At 42.9% G+C, this 21,953-nt stretch overlaps 1 protein-coding gene across 1 annotated transcript; it reads right to left on the bottom strand.

The window, feature by feature from the left end:
• Positions 1-2,648: 2,648 nt before the first annotated feature.
• On the bottom strand, positions 2,649-21,609 carry T265_10996 (hypothetical protein; the record flags this gene model as incomplete). Its single annotated transcript, XM_009177529.1, has 7 exons — positions 2,649-2,728; positions 2,769-3,431; positions 3,824-4,514; positions 12,013-12,113; positions 13,606-14,550; positions 16,291-16,446; positions 21,201-21,609. The coding sequence occupies 7 exons, from the start codon at positions 21,607-21,609 to the stop codon at positions 2,649-2,651; spliced, it is 3,045 nt and encodes a 1,014-aa protein (XP_009175793.1).
• Between the last annotated feature and the right edge of the window lie 344 nt (positions 21,610-21,953).

Here is a 21,953-nt window from a genome sequence, read left to right as displayed (position 1 = left end):
TAGAGCAACGCCACATGTACAGACGACCCACAATCCTGGTATATATATATATATATATATATATATATATATATCACTACACGAACCTTATGGTTGTACGGCAGTGAAGCATCAGTGCCAACACTAAGGTTGCTGTCATTGATGATGATGATGATGAATAAGCTAGCACTAAATCCTTTCCTTGTTCACATTTATTGTTTTCCTCAAAGTAAGGCTTTCAACTAAATCATGGTTTTACGACAGCGAATTGTCAGTGTTGAACACTGATGCCGTGCTGTTCATGGCGATGGTAGTGGTGACCATCTTCAGAGCCTGTGTTGCAGGAGCCCAGCTAAAATGTTCTTCGAAATATTCGGCCATCTTCCCAGTCGACGTTTATGCGAGTGAATTACTGCGAATTGATTGCGCCTGTTGGTCTGGACTCGAGTGTCCTGTCGAGTGGATATTCTCTCCAAGGGTGAAGTACTGTGCGTCAGAATCACGGTTTCGTCTTAATTTTACGTTGCCTGTCTTCCAAGAAAGTAGTCAATCTGGTTGATCGAGCCAGAAAGGTACCCTTGTATCTGAGAATTATGTTGTGCCTCCACACGTGAGAAGGGATGTTCATGGATGATGGCTAGTCGTGTACCTTCCAAATTATGAGAAAGCCGCTAGCTTAGAAACCTGCGATGATCAATACATCGGTAGTACCTAAGTTCCAGTCACGAAATTAGGCAGTGAATTATATCGCAAACCAGGGACGGCTGAACAGACAGGTTCCTCCAATACCACTGTATCACAATAATGGGAATACTGGAAAATTTACGAACCTCACGCCATAGTAGTTATTAAATGGTATTTCTTGAACAAAAGCCAATAAATTAGTAGGGTAAGGTACAATCGAGAGAGTACACGTCCAGTTTGAGAGTGACACTGACCATTCCTCCAGCATCTGGGTTCAAAATAGAGTATGACGAATAAAAGCCGAGCTTTAGCGGTATATTTATGAAGGTTTCAAATATCCAAACACGAACTCCGGTAAGCTCGTTCATTTATATTTAAAAATGTCGGAAACGGATTGCAAGTCTTACGAAAAAACAACAGGAACACGCACTTTGGCTACTTATTTCGATAGAAACGAGATGCGTACTTGCCCAATATTGCAACTCCCTCATTATATAAGCGTACTTTGCTTGAAGTGCGAACGGGCGCGACTGAACCATGGGAAACTATTCGATCAGAAACTCTTATTGGATCCTTTGGAGATTCAAATTAGCAAAATAAAGCCAATTTTTACGAAAAGTGACCCGAAATTTAATTCCATCTTAGGATTTAGTTAGGGAGGTGGATGACGGCCGACTGTGCTTTCAACACCGCAAGCATTTTATAGTTGAGTCGGTAAACCATTCCGCAATTTACTGCAATACGTTCAGTGTTCCTCCACATGAACGTAGCGGTTTTCGTATGTTTTGTACGAATTTCTTTCTAATGAAAGCAAGTATATATTTCCACTTCAACGAACCGATCTCAGGGCATTGTCTTGCCAAAGATCCCACACCAGAATCTCTTGCTCCAAAGAAATTTTACGAACCACTTGTGCCGAGAATTCCTCGCCCCAAATAGGAACACTTGAATCGTTCAGTAGCATAGATATTATTTTTTCCATCGCAGTGCGGTCGGTGAACAACTACGTGTCCAAAGCAAATCGATTATACTAACTGTGGACGGTATTAACTCTAAGGCGATTCTACCACGATTACTCATGCTCTCTTCGAATTGGACCACGGGGTCAGGTGGGTTGAATTGAGAATATTCTAGTCACTATCCTAGTTCCTATGACTTGGCGTCATAGCAGCCACCCTTCCTCGCCCTTTTCCTGACACTGAATTGAAAGATTATGCTCTGATCTTGCTTTACCTTCATTTTGTGGTAAAACGCAGTAAGCTCCTTGGGCGCTTTCTTGATGACTTCATTACATATAACAAATGTCTGTGTGAGCAGTTCGCCAAATAGTTTTAGCTGATAGTGCACAATTTTTTCGCCCTGGCCAGTTCAAAGCTTCTTCACCCGTCCTTGCTCCGTACACTGCTGTTCTGCAGCTGTGAACTCTCACCCTTATGTACTCAATATTCATTTTCCTTGAAATGAATCATGGGTTAATTTTTTTTTAATTTTTCACGGGCATTAATTCTCCAGCTTTGCGTTATTGTAGCTGGGGTCATTAATTACTCTTGCTCTGATACCACCGGCGAATCTCCCTGTGAACGCAGTACTTCGTTCCCATTGGCAAAATCCGACCTTAGTAGTCGGAATACATCCTTGACCGGTTCAAAAAAACTTCAAGGAAGCACCAACTTGAACTGTAGCATACTGAGTACCCTTTAGTGGCGTTGTAGTGACCTTAGAATGTGAGATATCGGTAGCTACATAGAGCAGGGTTTCAGTTCCAAGTGCCAAGAATGTTCGGGCATGTGGGTTCTTACCAATTCGTAAACCTTTAGGACTTAAAGCATGGCTTCCTTTAATGCACTTAACCTTGAAGGCGTGCATTCAAAGCTTACGGTAATCCCCATCCCACCTTGTTTTACGGTGTATATGAACGTTTGCCACTGAAATCTTGGAAATTCTAGTCCCACAAACTAAACTTATATTGCCGTCTCTTCGTTTTATCATACTCCGGCAATGGATGCACCGCCGCTGACGACACCGTATGGGTACAGGAATTTTATACCTAGTCTTCCAGCCGCGTCTAAAAATCTGGGTTTTTAGGGTGTCCTTTTCAAACTCACCTTGTCTGTCTTCGCTTCGACTCTCGGTCTCCGTGTCCTCACTGTTTTGTTGACTACTAGCGGTCTCTGATTCGTCACACTGATTCACTCGAAAGTCATCCAGTGAGGTCTTGCGGTCACTCATCCGATGCCGTCTCTCCAGCGTTTTCTGATCTGTCACAGATAGACTTGAAGGAAACGCAAATTTGGTTCCACCAAAGCGGCAGTTGCACGGGAGAGCCCGTCCGTGAGTTAGAATGGGATTAATTGTATCACTTATACGCTTGGTTTTATCACACTGAACGCTTACCAAGGCGTTGGGTATGGTTTCTGATGTTGGGCATCTGTGATGATGGTGAACACCTCTGCTGATGAGTTTGTCTTCGTCAACATTATAGGAGCTTAGTTTTAATCTTGTATTGCTGGAGTCACTGTCCGGTTCGATTACCTTCCCCCATTCTTCTGCCGCCAAGTGTGCCGCACGTTGATATGAATAGGCCCAGTTGCCACTCGGCTCCCTTAACCTATACCCAGTGGACTTTTGTGGTAGACTGTGGCTGTCCGGTTGCGAGTCGTCCACCAGCTCACCGCTAGTGGAGAAACTGGAGGTCCACACCGAGGCTTTTGTTGCATGTGTGGCATTTATCGGTCTTCCACGGTATGTGAAGATCTTACCAACGGTATCTGTTTCACCAGATGTATGAGGCTCATTCTGTGTTAAAAACAAAACGAATTGACACTTGATGACCAGGGCATCAAATTGGTCGTACATGGATTCAAAATGGGGTGTGGTTTGAAAACAAACCAGCTATTTAAAATGTTTTCCTCTGTATAGAATGTTTACTGGGGGGGGGGGAACTGACACTACGCTTGCTGTATACGAACTAGGTTTTAAAAATCCAAAGAAGTTTTTAGCGTGGGAGTGTCGAAAAATCGTTAGCACATGGTATCTGCCCATATCTTGAGGTTTGACTAGATCAGGAATTGTACCCACCCATTGTACAGGAATTTTATACCTAGAGTCTTCCAGCCGCGTCTAAAAATCTGGGTTTTTAGGGTGTCCTTTTCAAACTCACCTTGTCTGTCTTCGCTTCGACTCTCGGTCTCCGTGTCCTCACTGTTTTGTTGACTACTAGCGGTCTCTGATTCGTCACACTGATTCACTCGAAAGTCATCCAGTGAGGTCTTGCGGTCACTCATCCGATGCCGTCTCTCCAGCGTTTTCTGATCTGTCACAGATAGACTTGAAGGAAACGCAAATTTGGTTCCACCAAAGCGGCAGTTGCACGGGAGAGCCCGTCCGTGAGTTAGAATGGGATTAATTGTATCACTTATACGCTTGGTTTTATCACACTGAACGCTTACCAAGGCGTTGGGTATGGTTTCTGATGTTGGGCATCTGTGATGATGGTGAACACCTCTGCTGATGAGTTTGTCTTCGTCAACATTATAGGAGCTTAGTTTTAATCTTGTATTGCTGGAGTCACTGTCCGGTTCGATTACCTTCCCCCATTCTTCTGCCGCCAAGTGTGTCGCACGTTGATATGAATAGGCCCAGTTGCCACTCGGCTCCCTTAACCTATACCCAGTGGACTTTTGTGGTAGACTGTGGCTGTCCGGTTGCGAGTCGTCCACCAGCTCACCGCTAGTGGAGAAACTGGAGGTCCACACCGAGGCTTTTGTTGCATGTGTGGCATTTATCGGTCTTCCACGGTATGTGAAGATCTTACCAACGGTATCTGTTTCACCAGATGTATGAGGCTCATTCTGTGTTAAAAACAAAACGAATTGACACTTGATGACCAGGGCATCAAATTGGTCGTACATGGATTCAAAATGGGGTGTGGTTTGAAAACAAACCAGCTATTTAAAATGTTTTCCTCTGTATAGAATGTTTACGATAGGGGGGGGGAACTGACACTACGCTTGCTGTATACGAACTAGGTTTTAAAAATCCAAAGAAGTTTTTAGCGTGGGAGTGTCGAAAAATCGTTAGCACATGGTATCTGCCCATATCTTGAGGTTTGACTAGATCAGGAATTGTACCCACCCATTGTTGATATCTCCTCGTATGGTGACGAAACGTTTGCAAGCCAGTTGCCAAGCTGGGCGAAAAGATCAACAGCCATCTGATCAACAACCAATAACCGTACCGTCAGATCCCTGGTGTTTTGCGGTGAACTCTTGTAAGCCTACGAATGTCTAAGATTAACGCCAACAACTACAGTTTCCTTTTCTTTTCCCGGGTGACAACCTGGTGAGACCGACCTGCTGAGAGGGGACCAACGAAAAATGAACATCAAAGAATAAAGATAATCTGTTGATTTAAATATGGGCTACAATGAGTATCTAATTCTAATGTCCTTTCGCCTGTATCAGAGGTACACTGAATTCTAAGATTAACCGATGCGTCGACCCATCTTCAAGCTTTCCTAATTACTCTGTCCAATCTATTGTTTTTTTAAATATTGGGTCGATTTCTTCTGGAACATTCGTTTGCACAGTTTAGGAAAATGCTCATGACTAGGTACCCAGTGGGAAGTTCGCCAATTTTCATACTTTACCGGGTAGTCGAGTTGGTCAGTTATTCAGGAATAGCATCGTGCCGACTCAACCTGACTCGTTTGATCGTGTATTTAGAGCACTTACCTTGACTCTAACGCACTGGTGAAGTAAATGAGGGTAAGTATGCTTTGCTGAGGTTGTACAATTTCGGTGTAGACTAAGGCGCACACACATATAGGCTGCAATCACTGATCCGTCAATACTAACGTACATCTATTTCTCTGTAAAAGTGCTCATTGCAAGGGCTGGATGAAATCGTGTTTGCCCAGGAGAAGACTTTCGGTGTGGCCTGTTTTCAGGACAGCAAACTGGAGGTACAATTATGGTGCAAAATTAGGATTATGCACCAACCGCAAACATATTTTCATTACTTGGCAGCATTCTGTTAATTTGTTCTTAATGATGGACAGTTTTTTTCCTTCGAATCGTGTTGTGCGCACTACTATTCCGTAATTCGCAGAGCCCTTTGCGATCACAGATCGTGCGAACGACGCACTTTATCACCTGCTGGTAGCTGAACGCACGCTTTGCTGTTTGATCAGTCTCTGGTCCCTAAGAGTACGCACAAAGCTGCTGTCACTTTTCTGGCAGGCAGTGAATAAATAAAGTTTGGAAGAAGTTTCCAGAATAGTTTTTACCAACGGTACTGGTCAACAGACACACCTAAACCTAGTGAATTCATTTCTAAAGAACCCATTTCCATCCAACAAACCTAAGGGTATTCAATTCCGAAGCAATCCCAGCCGCGATTGAGTCGGACATTGGGTAGAGTGCGTGTAATTACGCACAGTATGCGAATAACTCCAAGCCAATAGTCATATTTTTCTGTTTTCTCCATGCTATCTTCACTTGTCATGTCTTTCATCCAACTTTAAATCCGGACTATGCAGCCTTTCATCTCAGTCAGGATCAGATAATCGGTAGGTTTACTTTGAACACCACTTGTCATCCTACTCAAGATTAGTTTAAATATGATAAGGCGTTTAGAATCTAACGAAGCTGATGTGCCTAATAATGTTTATTGCCGATCTAGGACCACCGGCTTCTCGGACCAGAAAAATCGACCTATCATCAGAAATGTGAGCTGGTGGGTAGCTTATGTAGTCTAAAAATAACGAAGGTCAAATGTCTCATTCATTTCACAGTGCATACAGTCTTTCGTGTCCGGCTCACAGCCCCGTACCTCGGTTATCAAGTGTAACGGATGCCAAATTTATTTTCATACCAGCGTTGTGCCATACGACGCCCCCATATGTTTGGCAGACAAGCCTAAAGGTTTTGGGAATACATTTTTCGCGCCTCATTTACTCTGCTTCCAGGTTCATTTACACGCACTGCCAGGTACTCGCAAAGGATTTATCTGGTGAAAATCATCACTATTGGCCAGACATATGGATAATGACAATTGTTAGTTGGTAATTCGAGAAGGAACAACTTCATATTCTGATCAGTGAATGAATGAGAATCACAGGATTCTCTGTTTAAAGATGAATTTAGAAAGAGGGAATCTAGGTGTGACCGAAACTTCCGATGATTTGGTGTAACTGACATTCCTTTATCGTGCAGGGGGTCAACGCGTTTGATTATTGCCGCCTGACGTATCTCTAAAGAAAAACGCGGTGCAGTAGAGTAGACCGATGGCAAAAGCAACGGCAGTGATCAGATGCCTGTTACCTGAAATCTTCGGACTCTGGAAAGATTGAAGAGCCCATGCGTCAGCCAGAAATCCACCAGAAACAGTCCATGCGACCAATTCATGGAAAGCTAAATTTTCGGGGAATATTGTTTGCTGAATGCTGAGGAGAGGATTGTGTAGTCCTCCCAATATCAGCTGTACAATTAGTCGGTCTTTGTAAACATTAGATTACTTGACAACTCTTATTCATTCCCTAATCATCATCAAGGAGGTTACCGCGACCGGTCACAAACCAACCCACAGAGGACGCGTGAAGTTCGCAGCCATAATGACTCAAGGATCTCTGTCTGATGTGAAATCCATGGGAGTCAGATCATTGGTCTCTACTTCTTCGAAAGAACTACTTCACTCGACCAAATGCCTGTCTGGAAAACATGGCTGGTATACTAAGATATATCAGCTACACATTTAAACCTAAGCGCATTAACTGACCAGTAAGCAAACTAATTCAAATGTGACGTTCCCAGGGCCGTATTCAATATGCACTTTTAGGACTATTGGTCGAAATGAGGACGTGAATACCAGATTCACAGTATTCCGAGAATTTTTTCCACAAATGACGCATACTTGGCAAAACGATGCGTGTAATCATACTGGCCGGGGGCATCTACAACTACCATCTAATAACTATGAGATTTGCACAGTGGAATCACGAGCAAGTGATACGAAACGAAGTAATTATTACTACTTCACAGAAAAAACCATGCCTGTTCATGTGCGGTCAAATCGCAAGGTTAATGTTTGTCTCCAGAATATACTGGTATGAGATTACGTTAAGAAAAATACATACGGAAGTTTCTGAAAACACTATGGGACCTTTCACACATCAGGTAATTGTCTACTGAGTGGTGTAGTCGACATACTGCATGAGGAATGCGAAATCTCACATTCCGTCAGATAATCCATATTCCTTTTTCGTTTGGCTAACGACTCACTTATTATAGTATTCACTTCCCCAGTTTTGTCCATGGAGTTCACACGATTCAACTGAGTAACAGAATGGTGTTCACTGGGTGAGTCATCCGGTACATCGTGGAATGAGATCCAGTACACTGCTTCTTGATAGTACCGCAATCTAAATCAGTCGTTTGTTGCAGGTGCACTAGAATCCAGGACTTTTTCGGTTTTGACTTATTGAACATTGGTTGGTCACACGTGAGGCAGACGCTATAATGCCGAGTTCACCGACATGTTAGCAGTGTTCGTGTAACTACGCAACCCAACACTTCCATCATACTCAACAATTTCACCAGACTCTGTCTACTTACTTGTAATGACACCCCTCGCCATCCTTCCCACAGATATACACCTGTGACCATTGTGTCTTCAGCGTTTCATCCATGCGAGAACGTTGAGATATGTAGTGTGTCAACAAATCTATCATCCCCATCAAAAATGCCGTCTACAGCAACCACAAACTGTTCACAGTTGATATTTGATCTCAAGGTCGTTTTGATTTGAAAAATGTGTTAGTTCAGACCACCTGAAATCTCTGGAGCTCGGCTGACCTGTAAGTGCAACTTTCCGCCCGGCTATCGCTCGCCTTAAACACGCTCGCCACGCTGAGATGAAAAGAACTTCAGTGTACACGATCTAAATCACATCCCATTATGTGATCAACAAATTTGTTGATTTTTTAGAATTACTCTGTTAAATTACTAGTTACTTTTGGGCACTTCCGGACCTAAACTGTCTTAGCGGATTTAAACAGTGAGCGGTTGAAGTTACACAGACAATAAATCAGGAAAAAGCGCGAAACTTGAGGAGATCCTACTTCAGTTCCATGTGAAGCTGAATACCTCACATAAAATTTTTTAGGGGTATCCTGTTTTCTCATTCAAATACGGTTCCACTGGAACGATCAGTCAATGTTTCAGGAAGATATGGATCGACGACAGCGACCTAGATCAGATCCTGTCCAACGAATTGATGAGTGTCAGACGCTTCATCTTCACTGAAATCTAGACCCACTAGATTCTTTCACAGTTGAGAACAATAAGTATGGAGGTAGACTTCGCATAAATGGTGTTGTGTTTCCATGCGTCATGAGTATAGGAATTTGCATAATCTCAACTTTTTCAGGTTACCTGGGGGTATTATAGTTCTTCGACAAACTTTATACACTGCTTTACTCAAGTTGTCTGTGTTGTAATGGAACCAGTTCATCATTTCCCTTGTCTTTATGAGGCCGAATTCTGCAGAACAACAGCGCGCAATCGACCCACGGTTGTAGATTGTGTACTCGCTTTTCTTCGTTAACTCTGCGTGTAGCTTTACTTCCTTTTAACCAAGTGATCCAATGGATTATCCTTGCTGCGCAGCGATAGGTTTTTCACCCATATTTTAGTCTTATTAATGATGGCAGAGTCCACATCATTAGTCACGTGTTGACTGACTGCTCGAGTGACGATTTCTCAGATGGAAGTTTCTTCCAACTTGTGAAATAATTTTTCCTCTGAGCTACCTATTGTCATCGTTGTTGCTGCTGTTGTTTTTGGTGGTGGTGATGGTGGTGGAAGTTTAAAAAAATCGATGAGAATTAGATGATGCATCAGTGTTTGCCAGTTAGACATGATCGATCAGATTAATTGGCGGGAAAAACTAGATCACTGCCTTTATAGTTTACATTGCACTAGAACCGAGGGACACAGAACGTTATGTCGAAATTGGCACAGAGTGAATAGGCTGCTGCGGTTTTGGTTCAAAAGAACACGGAACATACCTGTCATGGTAAGCGATCTTCAAAGATCACATTGGCTGATCGTGAAATTCAGATATGTGGGACGGTTTCAATCTGATTAGCATTGATAGTTAGTGATATAGAGAAACAATTGCAGCCAACTTCTGAGTTTGTGGATATTTTATCCGTACAACTCGAGTTTGAGTGTATATTAGCGTTCCCATCTGTCCAGCTTGCGTTGGAAGTCTCGGAAGAGAACAAGGAGGGTTTTCCTCATGTTAAACATGTACACCAAATGTCCTTTGAGTACATTCGGATGGAGAATCTGACCAAAATGTGCGTACGAAAGTGGTTTGCGTACCAAGGTGAAAGATTAAAGCCTCAAGCGACCAATTAAAATCTGTTCCTCCTGATGGTGGGCCTCTCCAGAGGGCTGTAGGTGCACTACCTTTCCGTCATCTCACGGGTCTTTTGCCGAAAACTATATTGACGAATATTTCCGTGTCCCTTCGGTTCAAATTCCATCGCCATGACACGTGGTTTACCCAATTTTGTGTAGTATCATTTGGGCTAACAGTAAATACAGTCTTCTGACCGCCAACTGAATCTAGCGTCACTCCCTTCAGCCGGTCCCTCTCCAGAATAACAGACTGGACTTAAAATCATGAGGGATAGGCTACAAGTTCACCAAAAAACCAATCAGCTTTAATAAGACCGAATCTATATGCTTTTTTAAATTACCATTTCTACCTACGACCGCCCGTCAACAGGGCCCTAACATAATTCAATTAACAACCGCCTAACGAAGCACATTTCTCCAGATAAGTAAATTTTCCTGTATTTCACCTCCTATTAAATTCTATGGGTCATTCTAGAAAGTAATTGAAACAGAGCATTAGGAGTTCCTTTGTGAGCGAATCCGGCAATTGTAATTGTAAGTGAAATTAGATTTACTTTCATTTGTACTCGTTAAATTCCATTTGCAGGTAATAATTCATATTGCGGTCCACACATTTTTCGTCATAACCACTCCCAGAGTGTTCCTTTACACAAAAATCAGGCTGTGATATCCCAACGGGATATAAGTGAACTATCAAAATATGCTCATTTGCAAGTAAATTTGGTTTTGCAAGAGATTCATCTGGAACCCACCTTAATCTCTCGTTTGGGGCGACCTGGTGCGGCACATTCACTTGCCCGGAAATATCACAAACGAGAGGTTTAGCTGGGTTCCAGGTGTATCTCTCGCAAAACCAAATTACTTTGCAAATGAGCGTAATTCGATAATTTCGTGCAACTCGGTTCCAAGTAGAACATAAGGTTGACGGAAACTCGGGGATTGCGACTATCTGATGAGCCCCAAGAAGGGCGAAACCAATCGTGGGCGGTCGAGGAATTTCCAGCAACCTTATGAGTAGTGCGTTAGCGATATAACTGACTTTGCCCGAACTACTGATGTCCGAGACTAACAGTGAACGAAAAATTCTACCAACTCGGTTAAGAAGAATATTCAAAGATATGAGTACCTCTACTCTGGGAAGACGTCGTTTCTTATGGTGTGTGGCAAATAGAATCATTTTGTACGTCCATTGTTTCCGGAAATCGGAGATTTTATTTCATTTTGAGCTCTATTGGCGGGCAGTCCGTATTTTCAGATCGCTTTGGAAAATCCGTGACCAAGACCCATCTAGTCATTAAGATGGCTTACTTACACTATCTAATTGTGTGGTTTTAAGGAAAAGTGTATACGGAAGAGGTATTCTGACATAAAAATGACTAGGACTGTCGTGCGGTACTTGTTACTAATGTTATATATACTTCATCACCTTCCCTGATGACATTCCACTAAATGCTGACATGTACCTACTTTGAACTAGGCTTCTAATCAAGTCAAGGAAAAGACAAAACAATGCTGGCGTTGCGGAATGAATGAACAGCAATGTTATGAATGTCGACTACATAGTGTCAAATTCTGCTGCTCTCATGAAGAAGGACTATTCTGGAAGAAAGCTATGGTCAATGGGTAAAGAAGGCTATTCATTTTCTAATTAATTGGGAAACGTTTGAAACTGACGGAGACATTGTCGTCCCAGAAAAGTCAAGAAACTATGGGTCTACAGATAGTTCTTGCCAACTCATCCGGACTAGTCCACCCATTTTGCTGGAGGAATATAGCTAGTGCGGTTTTGTCTATTGGCCAGCTTTGTCAGTATAACCTGATGCATTTTTCACCTTTGATCAGCAGCAGTCACTTTGATCACTTCGAAAGCTGGGTTATGGTAAGTAATTGCACAAAAAGAGAGCTTTATGGTAACATCACTAACCACTGGGTCGATGGAATAACGAGGCCGTTTTGGTGCACCACCTCTGAAGTGCTTCTGCTTCAGTTCACCAGTATTCCACTTGTCCGAATCGTTTCCGGAGACTGTAAAGTACTTCGGTCCCATGGCCGAAGTTACATGTGTATCAGATGGATTATGTGGATAGGTCGTGCCAAAATTTCTCTGTAGATTTGCGTGTGGATGTAAGGGAATTTCTACTCGCTGCATCTCATTGGTCTCGCCCCGTTGTTCTGGATGCGAAAAACCGCTGAGGCACTTTGCTGCAGTGCGAGAAAAAGGGAAGAGGTAAGGGAAAGGGAAAGAATATTGACTAATGCTCTTCACCGAGCAAAGTGCGCAACCATGCATCACTTGGTAACCAACTTCACGACGGAATGTGGACTGACGCGATCGCTCTGTCTGGCCATATTTGGGTCAAATTTCATCGCCATTGGAGCTGTTTGCCAGCGAACATGGTTAACTTTACGGGGCTTCTAACTGCTGACATCCGGAATGGGGAGCGGATTTTTGTACTGCTGCCTCACCGGGACATCAGCATATGTAAACATGTCCGCTCAAGTGACCTTATCCGAAAACTGAAATGCGTGGTATACATCTAGATACAAAGCATACGCATAGTGGTCAATGAATAAACTTTCGAAAGCCAGAAACAAGGCCGTATACTAACCTCCTCCAACGGGCAAACTCACATACGACAAATAGCTTAGAGGAATTGGTTTTATAAGCCCATCTTAAGCTATCCACGGTGAGCAAAAAACAAGGAGTGTCTCACAACAAGCGATGCTTTTTAATAGTTATCCTAACTTTAAAGAGCGTATCCATCAAGTTGATGGTGAATCTTTGTTCATAGTACGGGGTTCTGCATTGGAATTTATGTCTGTGTGGTGAGTTTTCTGTCCTCTTCTGAACAACCACCAAAATGGATACTTTCAAGAATTGCAGTTCCACAAAGTTCCTAATAAAAGCAGAGTCATTAAGTTGATGAACCTGTATCATCAAGTGACTCAAAAGCATTGTACTTCCAGAGATGCAGGACGAAACCGGTGACCTCGAGAATATCCCTGTTTTGTCGAAATAGGAGCATATAGAAGTTCTGTTTGGAGTGACTGATGATCGAAATTATCGAGGACATCAACTCAACCTTTTACTGCTTTATTTCGGAATTAACCAACACGAAGTTTCACTGCTGATTTCCTGTGCTTTTTTGATGTTTCAAGGCCACATAAGATTACTTGCTTAGTGAACATGCGTGGGGGTCGATTAGGGTGTGCATCCGTCATATGCGGTTACGCTTATGCGTCTCTGTAACACAAATAGTGGCCCCTGAAGGGAACCTGGTGCGTGATGGTGCAGGCATCTCGATGGAATTAACACTCGTGCATACGACAGATAAAATTACAGCTACCTGTCACAGACAGATGATCGGGTTTGGAACGACTAAAACGCTACGGAAATACTAACTTTGTGGATGGCAATTTCTTCCGGGCTAAACTATGTCACAGGAGGTCAAAACATAACATGAGAATTCCTTGACCTATTAAGAAACCACATTCGGTTCCTTAATGGGATACTTACCAGAATGTGTCTCTTGTATTCGCTCGGATGGACATTGGCCTTGAATAATACGTGCTCCGGATTCCGCCACTAAGGGCAACGGGACTGATCGGTTCCACCAAGCTCGATTCAAGGCGAGACCTTTTGGGTCCGTACAGTGGTAGACCACGTCAGATAGTTTTTCCACTGGAAACACGACGGTATTGGGTAAGTTACCGAAGGAGGCTGCTGTAGACCTTCTTGACCCCTGGCTCATCAGGCACGATTCAGATTCTTCAAAGTCTCTCGGTAGTCGTAAGAAATTACTCACGCTGGATTGGCTGGATTTGATTCTATCCAAAACTGGACTTGAGGGTGACCTTTTTCCGTTGACGGAAATTCTGGAATTGCGGTCTGTCCTATTGTCGTCAGACTTGAGCTCGCCTGATTCTTTTTTGCAATTCTGATGTGGCTCATCATTTTTTGAATTTGGGAGTGATCGACTTCGACGTGCTTTCCGTTCTGAGCTTCCGTGGCTTCGATCCTGTTTGGTGAGACATGATGACGAACACCATCCTGCATCCTTTTTAAAAACGTCATCTGCGCATGTGGCAGTTTCTACTAATGGCCCTGTGCAAGGTCCCATGGGGACATTCCCATCAACCCCTGAATTCTGAAGCTTCATGGGTGATTCGTTATTTCCAGTTTGCAGTCGAAGAGCTGTGCCACCTTCCAACGTGGTCATAATTGAGGACTCTGATTCAAAAAATACCTTATTGCACATTCCGGACATGCTGCCCTGTTTAGTTTTCTTCGCGCGCTTCACGAGCGTGACTCCAGCCGAGAGCATTCCGCACATAGCGCAGAATCCAAGCAGTCCGACAATAATCCAAGTATGGTGTGGGAATTCGTCATCGGCGCTTGACTTTTCGTTCACACTTGCAACGATTGTTGTCGTCAGCGCACTTTCGTCTTCGTTACTGGTGTCTGATTTGTAGAATGGGTGAACCGAACACAAATGCAGGTTTTGGGTCATGACAGTATACACATTCATGAAAAAATCTCTCAAATTTGTATGCACAGGATAACTTGATCCACCTCATCTAAGGAGCGTATGACAAAGTAACAAGCGTTTGACAAGTCGGAATACCCCACTCAATTGAACTGTGCAGTGAGCCTCATTGACATACTGATATAATAAATCGCAGCCTAAAAACACGGCCTCCGAATCCATACTAACCTGGATTAAACTGATCGACCCAAGATGACGAAGATTAATTCTGATGCGTCCAAATGACCGTAACTTGGAGGTGTCCCTTGCAATAGCTTTTAAGTGAGAGACTGGTGCAGGTTCTAATATGATATTGCCTCAAATCACAGTGATATCAAATGAGTACAAGTATTGAGTAGTCCGTGCGCAATCTCTGGCAAATAGAGTACTTTTATGCCAGGAAGATTCAGAGAGATCGTCCACTGCTATGCACGCGGGATAGGGTAGCACGTTCCTACATATATCTGCCGGTCCCAATATATGTATTTGGTTTGACTTCGAGCTAAACAACTTGCAATAAAAAACTATGGGCTTCAGAGCACATAAAAACATGGAAGGACATACCAAAAAACACTCCATCGTAGGTTCCATTGGGCTGTTTTGTCTATGATCATCATGCCACCTGACTGAGCTATTCCACATGCGGCCAGGTCGTAGTAAGTTACCTAACCTATTTCGATTCCCATCACACTTCAGATGTGAACGATGTGAAAGGGTGCCTACATTCCGTACGGCTGATTGAAGCACATCCGCTTAAAGCCAGCGTTTGAGATACTTCAGTCTCTTTCTACAATCATTGGTGCCACTAGTGTCGTTTCATGAGCACGTGTGAGTTCAGTTTGAGCGTTCAGGTGACTTGAACAGTGGTTATGTACTTATGTTTAATCCAAGGAGTAACTGTATCAAGGGATCAGGTCGGTCGTCTGACCGTGTCCTCTTGTTTGGCTGATGGATCCTCTATTGTCGTGGAGCTGGTCATCCAGGTCACTGTGACCCGTATTTTCAGGTTGAACTCTATAATAAAATGAACTGAGATGGGGATGAAAGCCTAGCGACCGAAATGGCAAGTAGAGCATGTTCAACATGACCCTGAAACTGTCTACTTTGAAACTGGAGCTCTTGTATTCTTTCCAAGCTGGGTACAAAACCAGTCCCCAGTGTTCGCGTAGATGGAGCTCAAAACCCGGTCTACTGGATGTCTGTTACATTTGAGTTATCTATTCTGGGAAACAATTGCCTTGAAAACAGCACAGTCTGTTTTAGCTAGCCTGTGTTTAGCTACAGTCATCTTGATTGACGCCCTGAGTGGCGAGAAACCGGGTTCTGACGACCTAAGACTACTTTCCTAATGCAATTTCTCTTTTATTCGTCACAATACATTCCGAGTTTAGTCGGTGAGCAGTCGCTTGACTCTGTTTTTCATCTATTGTCACATGTTTTACTAAAACCAGGCATTCATCCTGCACATGCCTGTATCTCGTGTCTTGAGTAGTGCGTCGCAGGGAGTGCATTCTAATCCTCTATTCATACAAAAAGGTTCATGGGTTATCAAAATGGAGAAATCCCCATGTTTTACAAGTTACCATGCCGATATTACGGGTGTCGACTTTGACCTTTTCAGATATGAAAGATGTCAACACCTTGAAAGAAGAGAAAGGATATGGGTGAGCACGTACATAATTTCGCCTGATGTGTTAGGACCCTGTCCAGGTCTCCAATTGCACGTGGGCATTCATCTTCGTCCTCACCGTTTGGGCAGTTGGTATGATTATCACATAACAGTTTTTCGGCAACGCATAAGATACCGTCCAAATTCAAACCACTCAGTTGATCTGTAGTGTATTTGGTCAACTTGCCCGGTTTAGGCGTCAATACTTCGCCAACTGACAGTCCACTTGCATTTAGTTTGTCCTGATACATGCGGAGATCCTCCATCTTCATACACGGCACCCACCCAAGTTTGCAAGGAGCTATTTTACCGCAAAGTAAAAAAACAAGAATGTTGTGAAATCAGGCAGAACACATCAAAGTGAAATTAAAGGCCAGGTCATTTTCGGCAACGCATAAGATACCGTCCAAATTCAAACCACTCAGTTGATCTGTAGTGTATTTGGTCAACTTGCCCGGTTTAGGCGTCAATACTTCGCCAACTGACAGTCCACTTGCATTTAGTTTGTCCTGATACATGCGGAGATCCTCCATCTTCATACACGGCACCCACCCAAGTTTGCAAGGAGCTATTTTACCGCAAAGTAAAAAAAACAAGAATGTTGTGAAATCAGGCAGAACACATCAAAGTGAAATTAAAAGGCCAGGTCATACAAGCGGATATTTCTGTGTACTGTAACAGAAGATACAAAAGCTCTGTGAAATAAAGAATGTCTTTTGGAAAAAAATGGATTTTCTGTGCAGTGGCGCGCCAATATAAGCGAGGTTAGAAACTGTAGTGATCGATGATGAGACTTGCATTCGGTGAGGAGGGAGACCCTCGTTCCTCACGAGGTCGTCGTTGAACCATTGGGTATAAGGTGGAGCCAGTGGTCACCGTGACAATCGAGACAATAATTAGTCCCTCCCCCTCAGGTTGAGTTTATTCTATCCTTTCATCCGGAGCTTGTTAAATTAGTTGAATGAACAACGTAGTGAATAGACTGATAATGAAGATTTTTCAGGCACAGCAGTGCGGTCATGTGCGGCGACATTTCCGCTAGACATTCCACCATAGGCATGAGCAGTAAATCGCATTTCGTCGGGCTGACACACGGCCGATGATTTCAAACATTCTGTAACCCTGGAAAGTAGAGCTTTCCAAATGAGCTAACAAAGCGACTAAGTCTACAGCTGTCTTTTAACTGCGAATAATAAGACTCCTGGTGAAATTGTTGGCCTCGGACCAAAGAGTACCCGTAGTCTGGACTCTGACAACAGAGGGAATGGATTTTGTTGCCTAACGTTTTAAAAGGCTAGGATCAGCCACAACCCGCGTCAGATGTAATTACTACCCTGTCAACTCAGCATATCTAAGAACATTCAGAAAAGAATTCTACGTACGCCACAGAGCTGTCGATTTTCATTTCAATTGAACATATAAAAAATTTAGGAAACATCCGACTTCTACTCCATGCGCCACACAGTCCGATGACACGTAGGTTTCAAACCTGTGACTTGTGTGGAAGCCGTTGCACAGGAGTGGAAAATGTTAGCTTTTATGAAGTTTGATTCATCCCAGCCAAAGTTGGAAACTACTTTTTGTCTTCTTTCAGCCGAGATGGGAGGATTTTTACTTCTTAGCTCTTATTTATGAAGAAACGTGTCAAGAAAATGATGACCAATTTAATCACTAATCTTCAATAGATAGTAATTAGTACAACTAGTGATTGTTTTGGTAATGTTCAGACATTGCCTGGACATCCATTTTTGCCCTTGTGCTATGTTTGCTTAAGTTCCTACCTTAGAAACAAAGAGGATGAAAGGAAAGAGAAAAGCCTGACCAAGTGGGGAACAAGGTTGACTTTGCATCCGTGCCACTCTGATTCACAACCTCCTATCTCTACCCTGGCGCAACTTCTCTGGTGAGTCCATATCAAAGACGGGTAGCGATGGACTTGAGTTTCGTTCGTGTTATAACTCATCAGCGAAGCATATCTTTGGATGTGTCGGACTTTGAACTCCGGGCACATGACCACAGTAGTTGGGTCTGAACAGGAGGGGAACTGTGCAAATGAGGACGTGGATGTTAATTCTGTATATTTCGAAACCATTTCTGAATGGCACTGCTACTTTGCGCACTTTAACACAAACCGAAATACGCATCATACACGTTATCAATAAATGAATGACGCAGCTGATATCGGGATTTGACCAGGATCTTTTTAAGAACGTTGTTTTTGGGGATGCTGGAAGGATACTCAGTCATAAGCATAAAAAGTTTGCGCTTTACTTTACTTCAAATTGACTGTCTCCATCGACAGGATGGGTCGCCTGTAGAAATGTCTTGTATGGACAAAACTTGAAATTAAAGACCAGAAGCAGGCCTCCTATAAACTGCCCCATAAACTAGGTGGAAGCCAAGCCTTTTAATTTTGTCCTCGATGGCACCAGCATACATCTTTAATTTCTCCATAACGCGATATGATGGCTGTTGTTCTTAATCATTGCTCACTATTTCTCAGTAAGCCCCTGGTGTTGCTGATATGGTCACGATTTCAGCTTTGGCGACACTGGTATGAGAAGCCGGTTTACGCTGGGCATTGTGGGTTCTTTGTAGAATGGGAACCAAGAGCTTAGTTACTTCCAGGGATTACTTGTGACTGGGCCTGCAAAATCAGATATTAGGTATTTACAACACGATTTTTAACTTCACACACAGTCACTTATTTCTATTTCAACAGTAACTTTAAACTGTGATAATGAAGCATCAAATTTTGGAAATGCCTTTGTTGCTGATAAAATGGATGTTTTACGACTCGGAAGACCTGTCACCTTATTCATTCTGCTCAAACCGGTAAGATATCACATTTGTACTGTTTAAATTTATATATCACTTTATGTGAGTACTGATAGGAAAATCCGGATCCTGTTTCCTAGATTCATGCTGTGGACTTGGTCACGATGTAAATACCTGAAAACCAGTTCAATTACGAGAGAAAAAGCTAATACCGTCATTAGCCCTGGTTAATCGGGACCAATTTACATCATTCTTCGTAGTATCATTCCCATTCAAGCCTTCGGATCACCATAATAACCCACACTGTCGTTTGGAGCGATCAGTTCATTCCTGATCACCTACCTTTCCAATCTTCAGTCTACTCATATAGCAAAAGTAGTGTAGAGGAAAAGTCACGTAAACATTTAAAAATCAAAACAGCACAGAAACTCATGGAAAAGGTTGCCCACGACAGTTGAAACATCAGATAATAACACCTTATTCCACTATGCCATGCCTTCACTTTAAAAGTTTCCACATCATAGACCGCGTGGAGCTCAATCTGTCCAACAATAGCCGAGCCGAGTTGGATGCGCAACTCCAAAGGATAAATGTGTTTGTAGGAACAAGATCGGCACTTAACTAACCTTCCTCCTGAAAGCCCCCTAGGCTTCTTGTTCATATATCGGTTTCTGATGTTAAATATATGTCTCTCTGGGCAGATATTCTCCCTGGCAGTACACAACACTTTTCCTCGTCATACACGTTTGGTGTGCGATCTTTCTGAGCATGGAACACTATCTCCAATAAGTCTCGTATTCTAGCCCAGTACTTCTTTGTCCTTACGGACGCCGTTCACGTCTCCTTCAGAACACGGGTTTCAGCACAGTACATCTTTAATTTATGTCATCTTGCAATAATCCCCAAAACCAATCGGCCCAGTGTGACTTTAGTGTGACGCAGTGCGGTCGTATCTAGGCCTAAAGCTGTCCAACACCCTTCGTGCCAAAGTGTAAGGTACCCAGGCATAGCTGCGCGCGCGGGGTAAGTGGCATGATATTACAATATTAAATACCTGAAAAGTAATCAGCTGGATTATACAGAGTAAGAAGAACCTACCATCCAACCAAATCCCTCTTGCCTCTTACCATTAGGTCTTGACGAGCATAATTCTCCCCCGCTTTCCCGCCCGAAACTAGAAACGCCAATCTAGATCTGTTGGGTTTGCGCACCTTTCGCTTGCTGTGATAACTGTCTCTGAATTCTGCCTCAAAAGGCGGAGTTTAGGTGGAATATCCTCTTAACTTTCCATGTCAGTGAATAGCTTCATGAGTTTCACCCATCTAACATCTAGGGTGAGTGCGTGTCAACATTTTCTACGAGCACACACAAGGGTGACCGTTATATCGCGTATAAAGCGGTGAATTTACTGCCAACTAGGTGAGAAGATATAAGTTGGTTGGTGCCTTGGAGGGTCATTCAGTATCTCTAAGATTTTTTCATTCAAGATTACCCTCCAAAGAGGCCCTACGAATGCGCCAAACCGGTGCAGTAGTTTTAAACATTTACGGCGTTTGAAAAAAACCTTGGTAATGTAATTACTAGTCAGCCACAAACTAATATTCGGTAGAACCATTAGGATAGCGGGTTTCATATTTCATTAGCGTCTATTATATATGTGAGGCTTTGCTGGTGAATCAATGCAGTGCAATTTATGAGACTGATTCGTTTACTGTTACACCAGTGACTGGCTTTGGAATCCTAAGATAAATCACATGTTAGCAGAGAATCAAATACTTCGGATACTGTCCATTAGGTTTTGATAAAGCTTCACACCAGAAAGATACCACCAAACGTCCTACTGATTCGACAGACAGGATGCGTTACTCCACTATTTATGCTCAAGTTTTCGAACTTGCCCAACTGTTTTGAACTTAGAGATGGTGGCGTCACAAAACAGGAGCTTCAGGTTCGAACTCTAGCAAAAGTCGAAAAATATACAGCAAATTGATGCGACAAGGAAACACATCACTGTCGACCTTTTCAGAAAAGTATAAAATCAGCCAAAATTTCAAAGAAGTAAAATTTCCGAAGAAGAATCAATGCCATTTCATGGAAAACCGAACAGAATAATTGAGTGACGAGAAATTTTCCGCTCACCTTTACCCAGTTCCGTGTAGACCAGTGTCAGTTCAGGAAGACTGAGAGTCACGTCAGCCTCACCAGCTGGTCCTTCATCTCGAACAGTCTGCAGCAACACCATTTCATCAGTCTCCTGGAGCATCTGGTAACTGGAGCTAAGTAAACGCACAACTCCACGGCCCAAAGTATGTGTGATTGGATTGAGGTACGGTTTATTACATGCCCGAATCACTTTAGGAACATGTAAGCTGGATACACTAAATCGACCACGAGCGGAAGTCTTGGTGCCTGGATGCACTTCCAATCGATCAGTGAGGAAAAATTGCTCGTATACTTCAATAAAATTGTATTTACATTGGGTGTCGATGAATGGGAACTTGATGTAGGACAGGTGAAGCAAGAGGCGCTGTTGGTTGGAGAAAAACATGAAATGGCTAAAGGGTGATTTTAAAAATCGCGATGCATGTATGCATCGTTGAAGCCACCCTTGCTCATTCCTTCATGACATAGTCAATTTCTCAACAATTTACATTAGAATTAAACGAATTTTAAGTCCGTAAGGATGATCATACCTAAATGGAAGGAACTTTTCTTTCATAACACATCCGTGTCTCTGAATCTTCAATGGTTGGCATCTTGTTGTGAGTTTCAATGTCCTTCTTTAATAGGGATTTCATATGGCCGAAAATTTGTTTAGTGGAAAGCTCTGTTAAACTGTTATGTTAACAAACTATAGTTTGTCTTTTTTTGTTTTCTGGTGGCATAGCCAGG

This window comes from Opisthorchis viverrini (genome assembly GCF_000715545.1).
Source record: "Opisthorchis viverrini unplaced genomic scaffold opera_v5_433, whole genome shotgun sequence".
NCBI lineage: Eukaryota > Metazoa > Platyhelminthes > Trematoda > Opisthorchiida > Opisthorchiidae > Opisthorchis > Opisthorchis viverrini.
Note: the sequence above shows the minus strand (reverse complement) of the source record. Positions and strands in the feature narration are given on the sequence as shown.